General features: G+C 39.5%; 3 protein-coding genes across 21 annotated transcripts in view; 1 reads left to right on the top strand and 2 right to left on the bottom strand.

The window, feature by feature from the left end:
* bcap31 (B cell receptor associated protein 31) overlaps positions 1-1,586 on the bottom strand; it is a 10,917-nt gene extending 9,331 nt beyond the window's left edge. The window contains exons 1-2 of one of the 8 annotated variants that reach the window (XM_087136294.1): positions 1,482-1,586; positions 734-882 (exon numbers count right to left, since the gene is read on the bottom strand). In XM_087136294.1, the coding sequence (XP_086992420.1) occupies positions 734-825 (92 nt within the window). In that variant the 5' untranslated portion in view covers positions 826-882; positions 1,482-1,586. The other 7 variants (XM_022245026.2, XM_087136293.1, XM_022245068.2 and 4 more) reach the window with 7 other exon arrangements.
* pot1 (protection of telomeres 1) overlaps positions 1-17,953 on the top strand; it is a 20,091-nt gene extending 2,138 nt beyond the window's left edge. For 2 of the 5 annotated variants that reach the window (XM_022244948.2, XM_087136287.1), the window contains exons 2-17: positions 3,294-3,415; positions 3,665-3,829; positions 4,582-4,695; positions 5,281-5,592; positions 7,234-7,339; positions 7,919-8,061; positions 8,285-8,425; positions 9,205-9,389; positions 9,950-10,082; positions 10,932-11,101; positions 11,509-11,681; positions 11,899-12,055; positions 13,075-13,751; positions 14,264-14,446; positions 14,756-14,850; positions 16,129-17,953. In XM_022244948.2, coding sequence (XP_022100640.2) covers positions 3,299-3,415; positions 3,665-3,829; positions 4,582-4,695; positions 5,281-5,592; positions 7,234-7,339; positions 7,919-8,061; positions 8,285-8,425; positions 9,205-9,389; positions 9,950-10,082; positions 10,932-11,101; positions 11,509-11,681; positions 11,899-12,055; positions 13,075-13,751; positions 14,264-14,446; positions 14,756-14,850; positions 16,129-16,398 — 3,141 coding nt within the window. In that variant the 5' untranslated portion in view covers positions 3,294-3,298 and the 3' untranslated portion in view covers positions 16,399-17,953. Of the gene's footprint in view, positions 1-1,727; positions 1,793-1,817; positions 3,125-3,293; positions 3,416-3,664; positions 3,830-4,581; positions 4,696-5,280; positions 5,593-7,233; positions 7,340-7,918; positions 8,062-8,284; positions 8,426-9,204; positions 9,390-9,949; positions 10,083-10,931; positions 11,102-11,508; positions 11,682-11,898; positions 12,056-13,074; positions 13,752-14,263; positions 14,447-14,755; positions 14,851-16,128 lie in introns of those variants that run through there. The other 3 variants (XM_022244958.2, XM_022244975.2, XM_087136286.1) reach the window with 3 other exon arrangements.
* LOC110984566 (uncharacterized) overlaps positions 17,695-22,540 on the bottom strand; it is a 74,964-nt gene continuing 70,118 nt past the window's right edge. For all 8 annotated transcript variants that reach the window (XM_087136282.1, XM_087136281.1, XM_087136283.1 and 5 more), the window contains one exon: positions 17,695-22,540. In XM_087136282.1, the coding sequence (XP_086992408.1) occupies positions 22,483-22,540 (58 nt within the window). In that variant the 3' untranslated portion in view covers positions 17,695-22,482.

Below are 22,540 nucleotides of genomic sequence, written 5' to 3'. Positions count from 1 at the left end.
TAACTCTTGGTAAATTCTTAATCAGTTGGTGTAAGCATTTTATGTGCTACCTTCCGTGTACATGTCAACAAACATGCTGACCCTGGTAACATTACCACTGATTGTTTACAATGACCCACTTTGTTGGCAGCATCAACCACTGTGATGAGTACTGTACAGAGCTAGAGCCACTGTACCAGAAAAGTTGCTCAAAATAAAACCTAACACAATGCCTTCCACCATCGAAGGGGGCCATCAGGAATACCCAGTGAGATAACAGATTGTCTACTCAAGTCTGACTTGAATCCCTTTCCCTTGGGCAGGTTGCCAAAATTTGATGACGTTTTACAATGAGCCAATTTGTGTTTTAAACAGGCGAGGCCATTATCCCAACCTCCTTTGGCTTTTCTCTTCGCATTATGCTGAACCCAAAGGAACACAAAAGAAAAAGGGAAGTCTGCTAAACCCTGAAAGAAAACAACTACTACATGTAGGACAAAGGTCTTTTTTCCCACACCTCAGATCAACAAAAACCCACAGAAATAGCACACTGTTTGACACAGTTGGATCTAGTACGGTTTGGGTTAAAGAACAAAGCACCTGACATCGTACAAGTTTGAATATAATTAACGCATATACTAGGTCGTTCTAATAGGGCCATCCTTAAGTGCATGTCCATGTTCTTCAAACGACCAATGGCGCGCTTCATTTTGTGCATGCCCAGTTGGAATACCACACTGGTTCATTCACTCACATGTAGGGTTTGATGAAAGGCAGTAAGAGAAGTAAGAGAACCGCAGCCTCTAAGTAGAGGAATCCGGCGACAAATGTCCACTGAAGGGTCATGGTTGATGGGATATTGCCTCAGAACTTATAACGAGCACTAAAGCAATGTAATCCTGTCTGCATGTAAGAAACAACATGATGGAAAAATAATTAATGAAATAGCTACAGTAAATCACTCACTGACAGGACTGACAAAAAAAATTAAACGCAGTTTAATGTAATCTCCACACTGGACTGATATTTGAGTGAAAAGGTTTCAGTTATCTGCCCTAGGCCCTATTCAGAGCTATTTTTATCATGTTGCAGCAAAAAAAAAAGACTGAAGCCTGAAGGAGGAAAACATGGAAATCCATGTACAAAGTGAATGGAGAGTTGCCCCTTGCCCAGACGTGGGTGCAATAAATGGAACAACCTCCGACCACGAGAACGGTCGATGTTCATGACATGTGAGACCATGGAGGAGTATTTCCCCATGGTGAGACTAGTTGTAGTTTCTTGTAGTTGTACTTCCAACCGTTCCCACGCCCGGCCGTAGTACTATGCCTACCTAGGTTCCACAATGCAGACCGCAGACTTCCAATATTCTAAGTCACTCACTTTACTTCCAAAATTACTCAAGTACAATCGAGGCAACTGAAAAGTTTTCACTGTTTCAACACTTCTTAAACCTAAAGTGACCAAATGTACACGTGTAACATTATTTTACCAAACCTTACAGCAGAAATGAGTAAGTTTACATCAGTAACCTCATGCAGATGGTACGTGTCCTTACCAAAAACTAAGATAGAAACCACGTTTGGTATCCTGAATATAGCTATCCATATACATCTTCAATAAGGTAGAGAACCTGACTCGAATAGCGAGATTGGTACCATATGTCGACATCTTGTGAAAAGTTAGTTTCACCGTAGGGTAGCTTGGGTACATGGCAACGTTGAGCGCGCGCTCGAGCGGTGAGGGCGCACCTTTCAAAACTGTGAATACTGCACTCGCACCGTTGGTCAGTGTAACACGAACAGGTTTGTTTGTGAGTTAAAATTGTATTGAAGTGGCACATTTGATTTGTAATTTCATTTGCATGGATCCTTTGCCACATGAACCATTACTGCAACACTCCCAGTTACCCTGAATGTACAAATAATTGGATATAAGCGTGATGATACAATCAATCATGACGATGTTGACGATACCAAGCCTAGGCGCTATTTCAGGCGCATAGTGTATTGCGCGCAAGACATTAATGGCACAGGTCGCATCCGCTTGTTGGAAATAGAAGTGAAACTAACATTAGAGACCAAAACAGACATTGCATTTTCAATGAATGCCTTTGCAAATAGGTTAGTTTTAAAGAGCATGTTAATCTGATCAATTTGATACCTGTATTTTGGACATGTGTCGAGGGGTTCTCGAGATACGGCCCTCCAAAATTTGAATTTTTGTGTTTATTTTCTCCCTTTTTCCCTATGGGAAACTTGACACTCCCTAGGGGGTAAACTGACTGTTTACTCCACTTTTTCACAGTAAAAAAACCTGTAAACAAATTGAATTCATGCCAACTTCATAAATTCTGGCCTTATTTCAATGTTTCTTTTTTATCTCAAGGCACATTCACTAACATGACTAAAGAGATCAGCTTCCATACCCTGTACTTGACATCTATACACAAACAGCAAACCCTGTCAGTGTCATTCTTTAGGATTGGTCTGGAAAATTTGTTTCCTAAGTAAAAACTTCGCTCTTTAGTATTTTCCTGTTAAATTTGACCTTTTTTATCATGACCACTATTGCTTTCTGATAGTTGATCTATAACTGCTTGGAAAAATTAGTGATGACCATGAATAAATGATGTGGAATTCTGCTTAGATTGATCACGGAGTGACTGATCACACCTACATGTAACACTAACAGTGACAGACCTGCAAAAGCACAGAAGAGCCTGAAGAAGAAAGAAAGACAAGGGAGAAACAGACGCATTTTAACAAACATAAGCTTTGTGTGCTTAGTGTGCTTAGTGTGCTTCTGTGGAAAGACAGAATGCCCTGTTAGTTCTCGGGGTACAAATAGTTCTGTGCACACACTCGTTTTTCCACTAAAGTAACCATGGTAACATTGTTCTTAGTAAGCATATGCCATCTCATTCTCAAGTCATGATCAGCAGAAATGTTTGATTCCTTAATCGTGCTATGCTGTCATTCCATCTTGGACAAAATCTCACTTTTCCTTGTCAAAACAGTCTTGTACAAACAGGATTGACCAATGACACAGCACAAATGACTCATTGTGCAGTTTCATGTAGGTCATGTTATAATGTGGGTGTCCAAAGTTTGCCCTCTTGCTGTCACATCTGACATATAACTTGGTAAGTTTAGAACATGTTCTTTAATTTTCCAAGAATGCAAATTTTATAATACAAAAAACCTGCGGAACAAAGAATATAGTTTGAAGTCTATTTCAATGATATTTCCATGTTAAATGGTAGATTAAGAGACAGTGGTCTCTATACAGATTTGTTCCTTTTATTTTTACAGTCAACATGGCCTCAAGAGCAGTCGCTATCTGTTCTAGCGAACCTCCAAATTTATCAAAGATGAAGAAGTTATCCTTGGCTGATGTCCAGGCTGGATCATCCTTCAATTTTAAGTACATTGAGGTAGGTCTACTTTTTGTTTTGGTATGACAAAAGCTTCATAGAATGTGTGGAATGCTGTCAGTAAACAAAGAGGGTCTTGTACAGTTTGCATTTTGGAAAATCTTTTGGAGCATCTTTAAAGCTTAGTGAGTTCGTTAGATACACTTAGTGGGTTTCAAAAACTGAAGTTTATTTTAACTAAAAGATTTATTCATGGTTTTTGAAAAAAGGGGAAAAATGACTCAGTTTTAATCTTTGTTCGATGTTCAGGGAAAGATTGCTAAGATGTGGCCACTCCACTCAGCTGGCAAACACAAGCGAATGAAATTAATTCTTGAGGAGGAGACGGGTGCCCAGGATGCCCCGCCCCCAAGTAGGATCATTGTGTTCCTAACTGGAGCCTTTGCGGAGGAGTTCATTCAGTTTTCTGATGGAGTGAGTTGTTGTTATTATGCATTTTTTATTTCACACATTGCTCACATTATTATCGTTGGTTTAAAGACTGTTATCCAGTCTCTTCTGGGTTGGCCTGCTTTCTTGCTATGGCTTTCTTCCACCTGGCCCTGTTCTCTGCATCCTTCTGCATCCCCTGCATTGAACCAAGACGTCGCGTGTCATCTGACACCGACCTCTGCCACGTTTTGCAAGGTCAACCTCATTTTTTTATCGACTGGTTATAAGCAGTTTTACTGCAGAGGAAATATTATGTTTAAAATTAAGCTATATTTCTGCTGTTGATTATTTTAACTGGTACTTTTGCAAGCATGGGTTTCATTCATGATGTTTTAACTTCATTGGTGTCCTCTTAAGTGAAAAGGGGTAATATAGGAAAGTATCCCCCAAGGGTACAAGTGTGATCCGAGTTGGCATTCAAACTCACATGCATATTCCTTTGGGCTTAAGTCCAACACTTGGCAAGAACCATGAAATTTTACTAGCGTATCCATTAAGGATGACTTCAATCAAGCTATGTCCACAGGTAGTCTATGCTATATCCAATTGTTTGTCAACTGAATGAGTGTGGAATTTCTGCATACATGCATCTGTCACAAACATCTTAGATAAATGTGTGCAGTTAATTTTGGATCAGGATGCTTTTATCAGTAAGAGTGAAATTTATGTTTCTGCAAGAAGGCCTCAGTCTATGTGTACATGTATATAAAGTTCACAGCATCCTTGTTTCAAAGGACACTGTTATTATCAGTGAAGCTCTGATCGAGAAGTCGCCATCTTTCGTCACCGACTCCATCCATCCCTGTAACATCCTGGTTGAGAAGACTCGATCTAGGCCATCAGTCTGGGTGAGTAGACACCATTGCGAGAGACTGGCTTTAGTGGAAACTCATTTGAAGGAACTGGTCTCTCCCAAATTATTTATGATTCACAAGAAGGATTTGAGAATTTTGCTGGATTGTGGAAGGTTGAGGCAGGTCACTATTATGTGACTCGATGCATTGTGAAAGGTCAAGTACAAAGAATGTGCCGTTGGTTTCCTGTAGAGTGGTTTAAATTGATGAGGACTCAGGAAAGTTACTCACAAAAATTGCCAGGGTGTTTAACATTGTGAATGGCCATGAAACAGCTTTTATAGTAAACAGTGAATTTTTGGCAAGTTAATGAGGAATCACACAATGAAGCTTGCATCTGTGGCATTGTGCATCTTGCTTTGAATTATGAGCTAACAAGGCTGCCCATGGGATTGAAACCCTGTCTACTCAGAGAGTAAGAAAACTCAAGAAATAGGTTATTAAAGTAAAGCAAACTTCCACTATCCCAGGCTCATGATTTGCTATTGATAAGAACCATAACTTTTTAATAGTCTTTGTGCAATTCTTCCCTCAAGAATTTTTGGCTACATTTTTCTCTATCTCATGACTGTCTCGCAGGTGATACCTACCGAGAAACAGACGAAGGCTACCAATACCCGCACCCCACAAAGCCAGGCTGCTTCCAGTTCCTCAACCTCAAGATCTACATCCACAGTGATCTCAAGCTCTAGCAATGCAAGCCAGCAACAGACCCCCACCACCAGACTCGATGACACTGGGGCTGTGTCATCGTCATCTGCTCCGTCAACTAGCACGGTCAATGCAGGGAATCCAAACCAAGACACGCCTTGGAGTAGTGATGCCGCCACAACCGCAGGGAATCCCATGGATGCGTGGACAGTCCCGGATGCAAACCTCTCACCCACAAAGGTGAGATGAAGCTAAGATATATAGTGTTGGGAAATGCCAGGTAACAGTGCAGCCAAGGGGGACAGGGGCCCGAGCCTCCATCAGTTTCAGAGTGTGTACTCTGTGATAAGGGATGGACTGGTTTATCCAAAGTGTTACAACTGAGTTTGGATGCCTCATTTTCAAGACAATGGTGTTCAGTCATGCATGACAGGAGGGATACCATCAAGGTATCATTAGAAAGAATACTGCTTCTACTTTTTGGAGATCTTTAGACATTATTATCATATCTCATGGTTTGGGCATATTAACCCCTTTCCTCAGGGTTTGGTTTTTTCTGTGACACCCTGTACAATACAGGACAATAAAATAATGTACAACGTCAAACAATACACAGTGTCGACCGTCATGACATGGCCAGGCTCACACAATGTGCCGGCAAGTAAGCATGTATACACTAGTCAAATTTGTACACCAAACTTCTGGACAGAAATCACAGAAACTTAAGGAACTCCCTCCAAATGAAGGTTTACGATGATCTATAGATATGATAAGTCACTCACCCATACATTGATGCAATAAGGACAAGTATGATACAAAGTTGGCTTCACTATCAACCATCCAATTAGGATATTTGTGGGTGAGAAAGTTAGCTTTTTTCAGAGGGATATCTCACGAGCAGGATTCAACAATGGAAAAGACCCAAACTCACGTGTCGTCAAATTTAGGAATACACTCAGAGCTAGACATACACAATTAAATATTCATGACATTGAAATGAAGATTAAGTTTGGTTACAGGTAGGCCTACCATAAACATACATGTGTAGCTCCAAAATCAGCCCTTACAATGTCAATAATAACTTGTACAATAGAGACATGATGTAATGGGGGATTTATCAGAAACCAGAACAATATGCGCTGTTTAAAGAAGCGCACTTAGACTATGAATATTTATGAGGGAATATACGCTAAGGAGACCCATACATGGCAGATTCCCACAGTAGGACCATGTGGCCTAGTGGTTTGTGTTTGTAGCTTTCAATCACAGGGTCAGAGGTTCGAATCTAGTAGCTGGTTGCATGTTGCGGTGACCTCGGTCAGTTCACTTAACCCCTATGTGCCTTTCTCCACCCAGGAGTAAATGGGTACCTATGAGGGCAGATATGGTTATGTTTGCGCCTGATATGGCAGCATCCGACTAGTATACTCCCCAGGGAGCTGAGATGGTTTCAGGAATGTTCAGATGATGTCAGCCCAATGTGCAGGGATAATGACAGATGCCATTGAATGGCAGATACCATCAATGTTATTTTTTATTCTCAGTCTTATTTTGATTGGGATCTTGAACAGATCAACTAGTTTGTGATAAGGTAATCAGAAAAGACACCTGTACTGCGTTGGAACCTCACTCATACATGGCTTCGTCAGCTTGTGCAAGCGCGGTGCATGGCAAGTCACAACACACTCTTGGCCAAGGAGGCATGTAACAAGTGCTTATCACCTGTCCACAAGCTTTTTTTCCTCCGCAGTAATGACTTCAACTTCCGCTCACCCAATGAGGCTGTTGGGTCAGACCTTCTAAATTTGCTAAAAACAGAAACCAAGACAAGATTTTGGAACGTTTCCTCACTTTGTTACCTGTTCTTGTTTTCTGTTCCAGAGGACTTACACCTACACTGTCCTCAGGGACTTGAAGGAAGCTCCTCACGTCAATATCTTTGGCGTTGTCAAATTCTTCAAGCCTCCTTACAAGACCAGGGGACCAGGTGATCAGGATAACGAAAAATATGGTTACTTTGCCTAATGTCAACAGAGCAGGTGTACTTGCCCTACCTAGATTTAGACCCTAGATTTTCTGTGTCATGTTTATAGTTTATTTTCTTTCCAGTATCTGTCTACTTTTGAGTGCAAGTGACTGCTCACTGTTCCACAGAGTTTCTAAATGTAAAATTTTGCAATTTTACAAGACTAAATAGACACTAATGTGAGATAGAAAGTTTCTTGGAACTTGTTGCTGACTATAGTGAGATGAAATATTCAAATCAAAAAGTTATAGGGCCTGGTGTTTCAATCCTGGCAGAATCTTTGCAAAGGCAAAAGACATTAAGGATACTATGAAACATTTGTTGGTTGTTTGGTTCAATAAAGAAATGGCCAGTACAGAATGGTGTTGATATTAAAATGTTGTAATTTTTGTTTTTAGACACGTACTGAAATCAGTTTGTAAAAGATAGTGTCGCTAAGAAACAATTTAATTAAACAGAATTTAGACATTTCAGAAGTAATCCTTCAGCTTGGAACAATATTTGGACAAAATAAAAATGTGTACTTTGGACTGGTTTCAGATTACTGTATGACAGTGACCCTGATTGACCAGACCCTTGACCCCAGCCATCGCGGCTTACGATGTCAACTCTTTCGCGATGACATCAATGCTCTCCCCCAAGTACACGCTATTGGGGATATTGTACGCTTCCATCGCTTGAAGGTAAAATTGTTTATTTCTTCTTTCCAACAGAAAAATACAGAAAAACAGAAAAAAAGAACAACAGAAAAAAAGATTGGAGTGAGTTTCATTGAGATTTCTATGTCAAGTTACAGATGTGAGTTGTAACAGGGACTCAAAACTGTCACACTTGTGGACCCTTAATTTATAGAACATCCTAGAGCTGTATTCCAAATCAGCTATTCAAATTTATTTACTTACATAGATCAGCCTGTACAACAGTGGTTTACAAGGACAGAAGGGTAGTGGTTTCCAATGCTTGGTGTTTGACGGAGCGGTAAACGCCCCCATGGAACCAAGAGCATCTAGCTCCAACTTCACACTGACAGATGATGACAAACAAAGGGTATGAAGAGTTTACTTGTCAACTTGAATGGATTAAAATGTTTGAGAGGCTAAACCCCTTTGAGGGGTTTTTAAAGATATTGACAGATGTTTATCGGAATTTAAACCAAAAAGTCCATACTTTTCTGAAATCCTGTAATATGTATAAATTTTTTAAATAAAAGATGCAACTTGATTTTCAAATAATAAATCTTTATCCGCCCCAAACTGAAATGCATCCCCAATCGGTGAAAAGAAAGACAGGTGGTTACAAGCGGGTTCTTGCATGTGTTTTGCTTGTACGCAGAGTAAATTAGTTACGCGTACTTAGGGTGCTCTGAGTCAAACAGGCATGTACTCATGGCGCACCTTTGCGGTGAGTACCAAAACATCATTCCCTCTGTTCTGCTCAGAGCGGGTTGGGTTAAACCCACAGCAAGGTCATGACAGTTGTTACATCCACATGATTGATTGTAGTTGACAATAATTAAAATGCATCTGAATTTCTTCCTCTCTCCATAACTCTTCAGGGGAATTTTATTCCATTGAAATCCCTCTTTGTGTTATTGGCATAGTAGTGAATGTTTTAAACAATTAATTAACGGTTTGTCCTTGGAGGTCTTCATTAACCCTCTAAAATTCTAATTATCTGTAGCAAACATCTTAACCTTGTAAGCCATTTCCTAAGGCTTTGTCTAAATCAGTTGGCTATGGCTGGGGCTAACATGTGTCAGTGGGAAGCCGCTGGCTTCCACAGGTGCTCTATAGTTCACATTATTTCTGACCCCTGAACCCTCTCAGGTTGAGGAGTTAAGACTTTGGTCCAGTCGTCGCACCCAGCTGGCCCTCGACAACCGATGTTGCTCCTTAGCCAAGATGTACGTGGGCCAATACCTTGATCTTACCTGTCAAGTTGTATCGGTGGCTGTCTTGTCTTCTGAGAAGTGTGCTGTAATCCGTGTCTGGGATGGAACCCATTATAGGGGGTAAGTTCTCAATGATTTATTCGCTCAAATAAGTAGCTGTCTTTTCATGGCAGGTAGTTGTAACTGCAGGTGCATAACATTTGAAGTCATTTCATTTAGAGTGGATTTCATTATTCATGTTTGCAACAGCAAACTTATTTCACATTTGTGTTTCGCTGAAATGTGAACTTGAATTAAAGAGTAAAAGTTTTGACATTTTGACAAACAGGATGTATTTCGCAGTTTCCAAGTTTCAGAAGAGTGTCTGTTTTTCTAGAGAAGATGTACTACCCTCAACAACCAGTGAACACAACACATTTCATATTTGGTAGTTCACTATTTCATCTGAGCTTAAACTCAGGAACAGCTGCTTCTAGTGCGTGGAATTGCTCCTTTCTTTACTTATCTTCAAATTTGCAAGTACAGATTTCCTTGATGCAGAACAACCATTTATTGTAGGGTATTACTAGAAATACACACTCGGCTGTGATCAAGCTGTTTTCTAAAAACTCCCTGTCGTTGTCTTTGGTAAATTATCTTAGTTTATTAGTTGTATCACTTCCTTTTTTGCTTTCTTTTAGACCGGTACGCGTGATGGATACCAGCAGCAGTGTGAACGCTCAGAATGATCCAGAGCTTGTCCATAAGTCTGAAGGGCTGACATATGACGTGTCATTGTATGACAACCACATGGAAACAGGTGCCAAACTGAAGGTATGGTCTCTCATTCAACTCGGTCTTTCTAACGAGACAAAATCAACATTGACAAAGTAGCAATTTTGAAATCTGTAACAACTCAAGTCATCATTACATTACAGTTGACAGCACAGTGCACATTACCCACCTGGTCCTTAGGTCTTCAATCATATTGAAACCAGACATTTTAGTAAGTGCACCTGCTCAATCTGTACAGGAATTATCGATGGTGTTTTATGGCCTGTCTGTGATAGCGCAGACGGGACTCATAACTTGCGAGAGTTGGTTTGTGCTGGGAGCGAAGCCTTAGGAATTTGTAGCTTAAATTTGTCCAAAGGCCTCTGCCTATCATTTACTGTGTGCGGAATTGTCTGTGAAAAGAAAAGCTCATAAGCTAGCCTGCGCAGGAGTGCTGTGAGTCATAAATGCAAACTCCTAATCTTTTCTTATACAAACCTCTTTTTTTAAGTTTGTGTAAACTAAGTGGAAGATTAATTTGAAAACTGAAGTGTTTGGTTTCTTCATCAAAGCCCAGCTTTCAGGGCAGTGTTTTGTTAATGTAGACATGTTGGAGGGTGGGAGATGCTGGTTTGTGTTGAAATAAGAAACTTAGAAATGACATGAAGTAAAGAACTGCATTCATGGAGCAGTAAACTCTCAACATTGAGTAATTGATTCTCATACACCAGCACCAGTAATCCAGATATGGTGGGTTCGAATCCCAGTGGATACAGCCTGGGTAGGTTGTCTCAAACGATCTCAGGTTTGAGCATAACATTGCCGCTTATATGAGACCGAGAAGGCATACATCCTTGTTTGAAAACAAAAAAATATGCATAATTTTAAGTTTTGGATGATTATTTCTAGCCTGGACAATTTATCAAGATCTGCAATCTGCATGTTGCCAAGTTTCCGTTACTGGGGAGACCAGACGGCAGTCCAGAGATGGTGGAACTTGTGTTGCATCGTGGGACATCTTACGGCCGAGGTGTTGTTACACTGATGGATTGGGAACAGGGAGTCAAGGATATGATCAAGTAAGAAGTGGTTATTGCTTTGTTAAAACAAAAGACTGTAAATTCTGTAACATGAACTATTGTACTTTCCATTACTGCGTCCAGGGTTCGACTCTCATGTTCTTATTGTGAATACGATGGCTTTTCTCAACTCTTTTCTTCTCTGCTGTTTCATTTTGGTATATACAAATTCAGAATTCTATTTTCATGAAAGAGGGTCATTGATACTTTCATGATGATAGCACGATGATGTCTTGTGTACTGCCAAATTAAAGTTTCTTGAAATCACATCAGTTTTTGAAGTTTAGGGAAGTCAAAGAAGAAATTTTCATGTATAATAAGTTCAGTTTTTGTGAACGTAAACTGTAGAAACATCTGTTTTTCTTTAAAATGTAGCTTTTTTAATCATCCTTGTTGCCTGATTCTAGACGTATGGAGGAAATTGTCCAAAACGCCCCAAGCATTAGTGGAGTAATCAATCAGAATGAAGCCCAGTCTTCATTGGTTCCTGAACCCATGGGTGGAACGAGCAAGAGTACACAATTGACCAATGGCAGCGCACCAGGCTCTCCCCTCCGATGCATGCAACGATCTGCGTCAGGTAATACATCTCAAACTGCTAAATTCCAGGCTAGATTTGGTTTCAGAAACTCAAAAGATTTTGGTAGCCATTTCTAAACTTGAATTCTACACTGTAAGAAAGGAACTTAACACAAGATGGCCGCTGTTGGCTCAACTGCTATTGTCTTCAACACGTGACTTCATAAGTGATTTATTTACTGCTGTTGTCTTTTTGTTCATATTATTCCTCTGCCCAGTGATAACTGACCATTTTCACCAGAAGACCTCTCGCATCGCTGACGTCATCCATGCAGAGGCCCCCAACAAGTTTCGGCTCCGAGCCAAAGTGATTGACTATCTTCCTAACAACATCATTGACTTCATCCATCTTTACTGCTCCAAATGTAAATTCAGGTACCTCAGCACCACTGTTTACAATTCTCTTTCCCCATTCTTGATGGCTTTTCAACTTGTAATGAAGACAGCTAAGCTGTCCTTTATCCATGTATTACTTGTGATATCAATCAATGCTTAGAATCCTAAGTTGTCTGTATGTGCTTAAAATAAATTATGCGACTGTTTGTGTCTTGTGATGGTTTTCACTAAAATGTTTCCCGTGGCTTTTACAACCTTGACTTCGTTAATGTGCATATATGTACAGATATGCCTATCTGATAAATTGACATACTGAAGGATTTCAAAAAGCAAAGCATTACCATATCGGTGTTGTGGATGATCTCGTCAGTATTAATGTCAGTGAAATCAAGGATTTCTGAGTAACCCCCCAAAACTTGAGGGCTTTGTGAGCAAGTGTAACTTTCCCCTTACAGCCTACTTCATGAATACCTAAGACAGTGTAGTTATTTTTATTGGTTAAGAGCTCGTCATGTAACCAGTCCTAAAGATTGATAAAACACTGACTTGCAGAAGCACATATCATAATATGGCTAGAGAGGTGTTTGAAAAAATTGACATAAATGTGGAGAACAAAATTGATGGAAATTTACAAGTTTTTCCAACTTGGTTTGACTTTCTGACGTACATTATTAGATATTTATGAATTGGAATAAGCATGTGCTTGGCTGGTCTTAAACTAACATTTGGGATCGTCTTAGGAGAATGGACTTGACCAATGCCTGAGCCTGCAGGTCGGATATTATCAACATCCATTCTCTTGAATCAGTCTTTAACTTCAGTTTAAGACCAGCTAAGCATGTATTTATTCCTTTGATTAAATATACGCATCATAAAACTCATGCACGTATCACCATTTGCATTCTTTCAATGCAAATTCAGTTGGAGATCAGTCACAAATGTCGGCAACATTGGCAGCATTTCTGTAAATAAAATGTCACCCGTGTCACATTACCATCGGTTGTAGGACGATTCTGAATAATAGAAGCAGTTCTTTTTTGTTATAATGTTCCCATCAGATGCCGAGTACCTGCACCCCAAAAACCTGCCTCGTCAGAAAAGACCAGTACTCACAAGAAGGCTAGCTCTGCAGCCGAGCAGGCAACACCCTTGAAAGATGCAGCTGTGAGCAATGAGTACAATTTGAGGAGAGCCACTTCAAAGGGAGCAGAGAGTACGAAACAGGAAACAATTCAAGGAGTTCGCACCCGGAGTGCAACGCAGCAAGCTGCCAAAGAAAGTCCACAGAGAGATACCTCAATTGAGAGCCCTAGACGAACCTGCCAAACCAAACCCTTGGAGTCAGAAAGGTCACCTGCAGAAGAAAGCGAAAGATCATCAAGAAAATGGAGTACTTTAAGGAAACGACCAGCTACTCAGGTCTTGCAAGATGAAGATGCCCCAAGCCCTAAGAAGAACCGTAGAGGAACATCCAAGATGGCAGCTGGGACAGATAAAAGGAAGGCATGGTCAGAGACAGATAGCAGCGGGATAGAGGTTGATGGCAACAGCAAGCAGGATGTTGGTCAGGGCAGTACAGCATCCAGTGATATGGGGAAGAGGTTGATGATGACTGATATCTATGGACGGAACATCACTGCAGAGCTTGTGAGTACCAGTGATGATGGAGAGGAGGAGGGGGAGGAGTCTAGAGTTAATAAGAGGCGGAGACGGAAGATCAGAGTGGAAGTTGACAGTGAGTAATATTTATTTTGTATAATATGTCAATAAAAGCAGTCCCCTTTGAAACAGTGACATTTGTGGAATGTAATGTTTATTGTCAGCCATAGTCTGAGAGATTGTCCCATAATAATCATCAATTTTTCAAGACATAAAAACGATTAGTTTACCTCAAGAAACAAGAAGAAGCTCGTGCATCCTTTTCAGGTAGTTTCTTGCCTGTGTTTTTTCAATATAATTTGAGGTCACGCAGGATAAATGATTATTTTTTGCATTTGAAAAGAATCTGCACTTTTTAAAGATTTGTGCTTTATTCCTACAAGGTAATGGTACTCAGGTTTTTTGTAAGTTTCATTGTTTTCTTGTTTCTGTTTTTTACCTGCATGTATCTCAAAATGTTGATTTAAATTCCCAATTGACATTATGAATTTAAATTCTTCATCAAATTTCATGCCCTGGTTTAAGTTATTTTATAAGACTGACAACGGAATGGAAATGGACATTCTAATGATGGATTTTGTTCTGTAGGCTTGACACCTGAAGAGGCCCTGTTGATGGCACGCCTTGGATTGAGACTAGTCCACTATGGCGGCGTGCCGATTAGTAAAGGTCAGGTGACCATTCCTGGAACCAATCACAAAGATTCTAACAGCTCTGTCTATTACCTCTGCCCCCATTGCTCAAGAGTTGATGATACACAAGACGTTGCAGGTAAGCTCTTGACTTGGAGCCAGTTTCATAACTTGCTAAGTATATGTGATGTTTATTCACCCCCCCCCAAAAAAACGGTTACCAGCTATAATGACATGCATTGCATTTGGATCTTGACTGGTCCCCTGCTGATTTGCGCTGAACAAAGAAGTGTGCTAAACAGTATTTCCTGTGTGGTAACTGTGAAAGTAGGCAGTGGACTCACTTTGCAATGAATCCAAACCCAATGGAGAGGCTATTTTTCATGGACAAAACCGTAACTACCTTGCTGCTGCTTTGAGTCATTGTAATTTTTTGCATTCTCTGCAGAAGATGCACCCCTTCTACGGTACACGTACTGTGTGAAGTTATTTCTGGAAGATGGCACCGGTTCCATTGAAGTCATAGCTGACAGACAACATGCAGTGGGTTCTTTTTCGTGAAAACTTGTTGAACAAAATTAGTGTCATTAACCACTTGCTGCTGAGGACAGTTATCAATGTTGGTGATGCTGGTCCGGGACAATTATCATTTTTTTCTGTTTCAAAATTCTTAAAAATTCCTATCTTCATTTACTGGACACTTACGAACGCGTGAAGGACTGTCTGGTGTCCCATCTAGCCTGACAGACAAAATCTATTGATGCCCGAGTATTTCAGCCAGACCTACAGCGTTGTAAAAAGAGCCCAGATTGTGCGGTGTTATACAACTGTCTTTTGTTCACGAACCTGGCTCAGTGCACTGCTGACCTCTTTTCAATAGGGGCCAGATTAGCGTGCAGCGGTGCTGTGTGGCTCATCGCTGCGGTGGTGGAGCGCTTTTGTCCCCGGTGGTAATCCGCGCACTCTAAATGCCCAAAACCATGGTATACTGTTTCATACAAGGCTGGATTATCTCCACTTTTGAAAGTAAAAAAATGTGGGTAATGCCCAGCAGCCTGGTCTTTTGTCTCGAGTACGGTCTTTTGTTACAAGGACCTGGTCCCTTTGTCCAAGTTCAGAGACCCCAGCCACGCATATAAAGCATACGTGTCCGGATCCGGAGTCCCCGGCAGAAAGTGGTTAAAAAACAAAATAAAAGTAATCAAATGGCATGTCTGCTAAGGAACAAACTGAAAACATTTTTTTCTGATTTTTATGATTTTGTAAGTTCAGAACATATTTTCTAATTTCCATGAGTGACAAATTACCTGCCACACAAATAGTAATAGTTTGAAATCAATTCTGGTTATACTTTTATGGCAAGTAACAAAGGTCAGATGTAACAGGGACACAAAAATGTCACACTTTTGGACGCCTAATTTCTGGAATTACCCATCTCTGTAATGAGTTTCAGAAATCTAAATGCCAAGTGGAAAGTTTTCTTCCGCAAATTCTAGAAAATAAATTTATTGTATGTTCAAACAAAGAAAAAAAATCATCAGAATCAATGAAGATATTTTTTAAAGTGGGTATTCTGGCAATTTTCACTTTGATCTTTTGTTAACAATTTTGTCTGTCTTAAAATATGACAAGATTTCAAATCAGAAAATTTAAAATTTTAAGAATAGTTCCCTATTTGAATGTAAGTGAATTAATGGAAACACAAAGGTCAAGGCTGTGTGGAATCTTCTTTGACTATTAACATGCTTCAAACAGTTACTGACTTTTAGTCTCCTAAACTCAACTCAATTCAATTCTTTCTATCTCAATTCCCCTCCCCAGCAAACCTTTTTTCAGGGCATTCGGGCAACCAATCTCCACACTTCCCTGGATGCTAAATTCCAACTTGAGGAGGCAATGATCACACTCTGCCCCTACCCGGCCGGTACAGGGTTCGAGTCCCCTACCAGCAATCAGAGGACATCCCTAGATAATCTGACCAGCCATCCTTGGCTTGAATGTTGCATCATGTCATACCCGGTCACCCTTGGAGGAACCGAAGTCACCAAGTACCAGGTATTTGACACTGCGCTTGCCTTGGATGTAGAGTAGGGTTTGGATTTCTACAGAATGATTCAACTCCCACATGTAACTTTCGGACACAACCGTTGGCCAGTCTACTTAGTTACAGCTTAACTTCCTGCATCACATCTTGCCAAGTTAACTCTAAACAGAGGTCGTCTGGTACCAGGAGCCACTTTCACCCAGTTGGGAGGAGCTCACCGGAAGAGTTGTTGTAATTGCTGCAGAAAATTTGCTGATTCGAAATGTATTTGGAGGTCTGGCTGTTTGTGATTATGACCTTTACAACATTGGTCAATTTTGAGATGAGAAACAAAAACGTCATGTCAGATGTCACACATTTATGAAAAAAAAATATATAAAATCATAAGTGTGATTGCATGATTTCTTGTATTGAGGGTTTTTTTGGGATTTTCAATTAGTTAAACATGTTTGCTGTTCTTTTACATATCATTAGGTTTTGCTTGGAATTTATCATTTGTCACTGTAGTCATTATGTCAATTAAAGGTCATTATGATGATCAGCTCGTTGAGACAAACTCACGCTTTCCATGAGAATCAAACCTGTCTTTGTGCATGGAACAAGCAATTCCAACTTTATACCTGTGGTTTTTCTGATTCAAAAAAGATTAAATATTTCGAGTCTTACTACCGCTAGGATCCAGAGAATTTCAATATTTTGTCTCATACTTGACTTGGAATGGTTTATGGTAATATGTTATTGTTCTGTGCTAACATACAGTAGAGTGGACTTGTGGTTAAAAACTGTGAGCCACTGCATTTAACTGGAGGACGTAAATCTGGCACAGTAATGGCAAAAATGATCCGCCATTCCAAACCAGGCTTATGTAGGTCATGTCCATGTTAGACAGTTCTCCCAAGTGTTCATATTCAAACTTTTGTACAACAAGTTTGAATTTGGAAAGCTTAAGTAGTTACAAGCAATGGGTCGTGGAATCTCATTTTCATTGGTATCATTTTCCCGATCATAGCTTATAATTCATCTGCCTGGTTTTTCTTCAACCTATACATGTAAATAAAACAAATGTGGAAAAATCAGGGATCTTACTGAACTCAAAGCCAGGATATCCAAATCTGACAGCTTCTGAGTAAATGAGATGTCATCGTACCTGAAGATTCAAGAGACTTTGTCAGATGAAAATGTCACAGGGGACAGGGCCTTGAGAGATGTACGTTGTCATGGCTTCTTTCAACTTTACATCACTGGCTAGACTGATCAATGTACTGACCTAGGGTACGTTTCCTGCAAGAATGCAGTGCCTTGCAAATAGTGAACAGGTAAACAAGAAAATTAAAACGGCATCATTTAGTATCAGGTCAGCTACATCATGGCGGTTTTATTTCTAAATGTACCATGTGTACAGCAGAATATTACAGATTTGTACAAAGTCGGTAACATTTTTAACATTCTGGGAAAGTCTTCTCTCTTTAAATGCAACAGAAGCCATGTCAAGTTTGTAACTTTGTAACCAAATATGCATGAATCCTGAGGGAAAAAAAAACAGTCTGTTGATACATTTGTTTGAATAAAAATGCACCAATAGAAATGAGTGCAAGCTGTGGATACCAAGTTTATTTTCTTTTGTGTTCTTGGTTTTGTCCAGGGTATGTCTACTGCTTGTTATCATTCCACTGATTGCATTTGAGTACATTCTTGAGACTTGGGGTGTCACAAAAGCTAAATCACTGAGTGGCCAAGTATGTTAATGACTTTCGCTGGCACAATGGAAAATGGTCCAATTAAATTCGTACAGCAAACTCGAAACTTGCTTTGATGTAAGTGTACAAGGTCACCTCATGACAACATTATAAAAATTTACACTTGGGTCTCCCTCTTGAACATGAAAAAAGGAAGTCGGGGGGAAAAAAGACTTTCTGAGCTGCAGGAGACTTACCACAATTACTTTCAATTGTCTAATGTAGAAAGGAAGTAACAAAAAGAGGAAATGCTCTAATCCAGGAAAGACTGCTAGCCTGCATACCACTAGGATCTGAGTTAAGAACAAGTGCACTGTGATTCAAGCTACCCTCCCTTCCAGTGACTTGTCAGCATCCATGAGGCAGCAACCAGCATCTTGCTGACAAGCGAGCTCAGATGCTGAGGTGGCAAAACGGGAAGGGGGTGTCTGGAGAATTGTTTGAACTGACTCAAAACACTCACTGAAAACACTCAAAAACATCAAACTCTTGAAATACTCATCTTGGAATTAGCACTTAATAAAAACTGAGTTTGAGCTAGTTGACAATTTATCCAAAGTGCCTATAATTCACCTAGATATCTTTCCACATAGAAAGCTCTGCTATAGTAATTTATTCATAACACAAGGCTTTAGCGAACACCATTAAAAATATTCCATTAAAAAATGATACATTTGTACCAAATGTATATGTATTTATCTCATGGCATATAAACTCAACTGTTTAGTCAGTAGTGCTCACCACAGCTTGTCTCAGTGCTTTATACAGTAAAGATAAAAACATTTTAATACAAAACAAACAGTGGTTTTTAAACGTGACTTCTTTCAAAAAAAGAGATCAAAATAAATATAAAGTCAATGCACCGATTATCTCAATTTAAATTCACCCATTTCAATACATAAAATGAAATGAAAGGAAATTTGAAAAGGTGAAGTGATAATTATGTTTAATGCAACACCTGGAAAAAAATCCCTGTGTTCTGATTGGTGGGTTGCAGATCCACATGTCATGAATTATTTTGTACAATCAACGGTGAGATTGTTGTTATACCCACTGTCTATACCATTGTCCTGCAAACAGGTTGAACTATACCTAGTCGTAGAAAGAACATAACACAACATGCGTGATCATGGCAGGAACACTGATGGCTCTCCACACAACCACATCAAATTTTGGGTTATACCGATACATGCATAACATGGGGAACATTTTGTCTTCTGTAAGATGAGGACATTTCTGAACTCATCATGAATATGTTTCTAAAGAGAAAGAAACTACACATAGGTAAATAGTTTATCAAATGATTAAAGGTGAAACGTGTTGTATTTTTACTGCTGGCTGGCAAAGTAAAATGGTGACTTATACACAAAGTTTACAAATAATTTCTTCAGGTGCTGTATAAAATGAACTAGAATGTTTAACATTCTGTAATGGAAAGAATAACCTCATGAGGTAACAGACTGAATGTTCCATTCAGGTTTGCCATATGGAATGGAACCTTCAATTCAGCTTTGCCTCATGAATAGAACCTTCCATTCAAGTTTGCCTTATGGAATAGAATCTTCCATTCAGCTGTGCCTCCTTGAATAGAACCCTTCAACACATCATCTCATGAATTATTCTCACCAATGCATTAATCAACATGTGTTATTTGTATAATGAAGTCATCACAACAACAAATTCAGGAACATATGGCAAGGGGTGACAAAGGCAGGATAAACATTTCTTACAAGCTGGTCAGGTATCCAATGTCATTCATGAACTAGCTGGTGCTGCGCTCCTTAACATATTGAAAGTATAAAATCTATGCTCCCTTCAACCCACTGCTTTTGTACTACATGTGCTTGCTAAAACAATACCCACACCTCGGATATGAATGAAATAGCTTCTAATTTTGTTTGCTGGATAAGACTGAGAGTCTGATCTGCTTATAAATGTAGATAGATTTTCTGGGGTAAAAACATCGTGTAGGTTTCTTTAACTGCTAAATTTTATAAAACACTGATCTTTCCAAGCTTCAGTTTAAGTACACAGCCACAAAGACTGATCCTACAGCATTTACACCGATTACAAAACTTTACATACAAAACAATTTACATAACAATGATAACATACAAACAAACATGTATTCCAGGTAGGATGAGGCCTACACAAATTCCACATATACCTTATCTGGGGGAACAACTTGAAGTTGTTTTGGGCAATATATAATGGTCAGTCCATGCTCCAACTAAGAATAGTCAGTTGATAAAACCCTGCAAGTATTCATTCCATAGTAGCAGCAGTAGCGGCTCTGGACATTATTCAATAGTTGAAGGTGGTAATCATCACTTGCATGGCTGAACAAAACGTTTTCAATGAGATGTACAAACTGAAGAATTCAAAATCACAAATGGCAAGCACTAAGAAAATTTTATACTTTAAACTTAACATTTTGTACACAAAATAATTCTCTTGGTCTCAGTTAACTGTCACCTGTGGCATTATTTTTATGAGGCAGAACCTTGTAAGATTGGGTGCTAAAACAGTTGTCCATCACACCAATGTTATTTCCTTCTACCATAAACCCATCATGTAGTAAGAAACACTAATATTAGGTGCAAAAGTGATTTTCAGCAACTACATTCACTTTTTAAGCATTTTGTTGGACAGCAAAAACATTTGCTGTGAACACCGTGGCGACATGTAAAACCGATCCAAGCGGTGAGGCCATAATGGAGCAGGTTGGATCATGGACTATAGTTAACCATCGTTCGATTAAATCTGATTGAACACACGCTAGTTGATGATGGTTGGACCAGTCTGGTCAACTATTTGCGACCAGCCTACCGAGGTTGGTTGCATCGTTGCTTGCCATAAACCATTTTTGATAGCTCAGTGCAGAGAGAACCGGTTATAAAAAAATGCTGGAAAAACAGTATGTCACTAGTACCTGACCATTTCCACTTTTAATTTAGCTATTTTGCCCTTCCTACAGCCACCTTTTCTCCCCTTCAGCCTAATGACCTGACGACGATTCACGAGGGTTGTTTGCACTTCAACTTCACTGCACATGCGCTAGGTGCGTCATGAATCTACAACTAGTTAACTTGTGGTCTTGGATCAAACTCGCCCATGAATGAAAAATTATTTTAAGTTGGTCATCGCTTATGTTGAGTGGACAAATAGAACTGATCTCTGTAATCACATATCTCAACACAGTTGCCAGTCTACTGAAATGCTATTTATAACTAAAACAAAAACACAGGGAAACAAGACACTTAAAATGTCTCAAGTAACTTCTTGGTGTTGCACAGTCAGTGACGTTAAAGGTCATGTTAACATTTGAGAAAGCCCTTCATTATATCTATACGACAAGACATAGTCTCACTGCGTAGGTTAAATATGATTTGTTGCAACTCTGTACATTACTTTGTGACCATCTTTTAAAAATTCTAAAAGCTTGAAGGTAAATATACATTTGTAAATAAAAACGTGTTTTAAGACCCTTGTTTATCAACATTTTTACAGAAACTTTATCCCTACATGAGGTTGGCCTCAGAACAAATTCCTTTTCAAAAGACTGTACTCAATTTAAAATAGTTCATAAATAGCTTTTCCATTTAAATCATTCTCAAAAAAGTCTGCATAGTTCTGTAAATGAAAACATCATAATTTTCATGGATACACAAATACATAGATACAAAAAATGTATGTACACAAAATAGTTCCATCAATATACACACACTAGGCTTGTATTGTTAATGAAGTCACTCAAAAACATACAGTGTACATGTATTTACAAAATGAGATCACTGGAACATAGCCAGTATCCAATAAAAAGAGAACGGATGTTGCTGTGAACGAAATGCTGATCAAGCAATGGACAGAACTTCACTAAATAGAGGTTCTACCTGTTTATATTTAGTGATTTTAAATCACAAGCATTCACAAATTTCTGACAATCTAATTCTAATATTGGTAATTGAAGATAAAGAGATTTACAGTTTTAACCAGTTGGCTGTTGGGTGTGTCAAGGCGTGGCTCCTTTGGGTACCTCCATCTGGGTGTGGTCTGTTGGCAGGTCTGATAAGGCGCAGTCTCTTTTGTGAGCAACCAATCTAGATGTGGTCTTTTCTCAATGAACCAATCAGGCACGGTCCTGTTGGGTGTGTCTATTCAGGGTGTGGTCCCTTTCACAGGGTCTCACTTGGCATGGCACTTTTCCAGCAGGTCAGTCCAAATCAGTGTTTTACAAATGCCTAAGTAGCATGGACTTTAGGGTGGATTGATGTAAGGCAGAATCCTTCAGGATACGTTGAATCGGGTGCGACCCCTTTAAGGCACGCCTACAAGGGTGTGGTCCCCTCGACTGGGGTGATCAAGGTGATGTCTAGAGTCTGATGAGCCAGGCTTTTAAATTGTTGCTTGCTTTATCACTTTCTCGACGCCTTCAGAGAGAACAGTCATCCAC

The sequence above is a fragment of the Acanthaster planci genome, linkage group LG04 (assembly GCF_054643075.1).
Source record: "Acanthaster planci isolate LZ-2023a linkage group LG04, COTS_SCS, whole genome shotgun sequence".
Taxonomy (NCBI): Eukaryota; Metazoa; Echinodermata; class Asteroidea; order Valvatida; family Acanthasteridae; genus Acanthaster; species Acanthaster planci.
The sequence above is the reverse complement of the archived record's forward strand: the minus strand, read 5'-3'. Positions and strand labels throughout refer to the sequence as shown.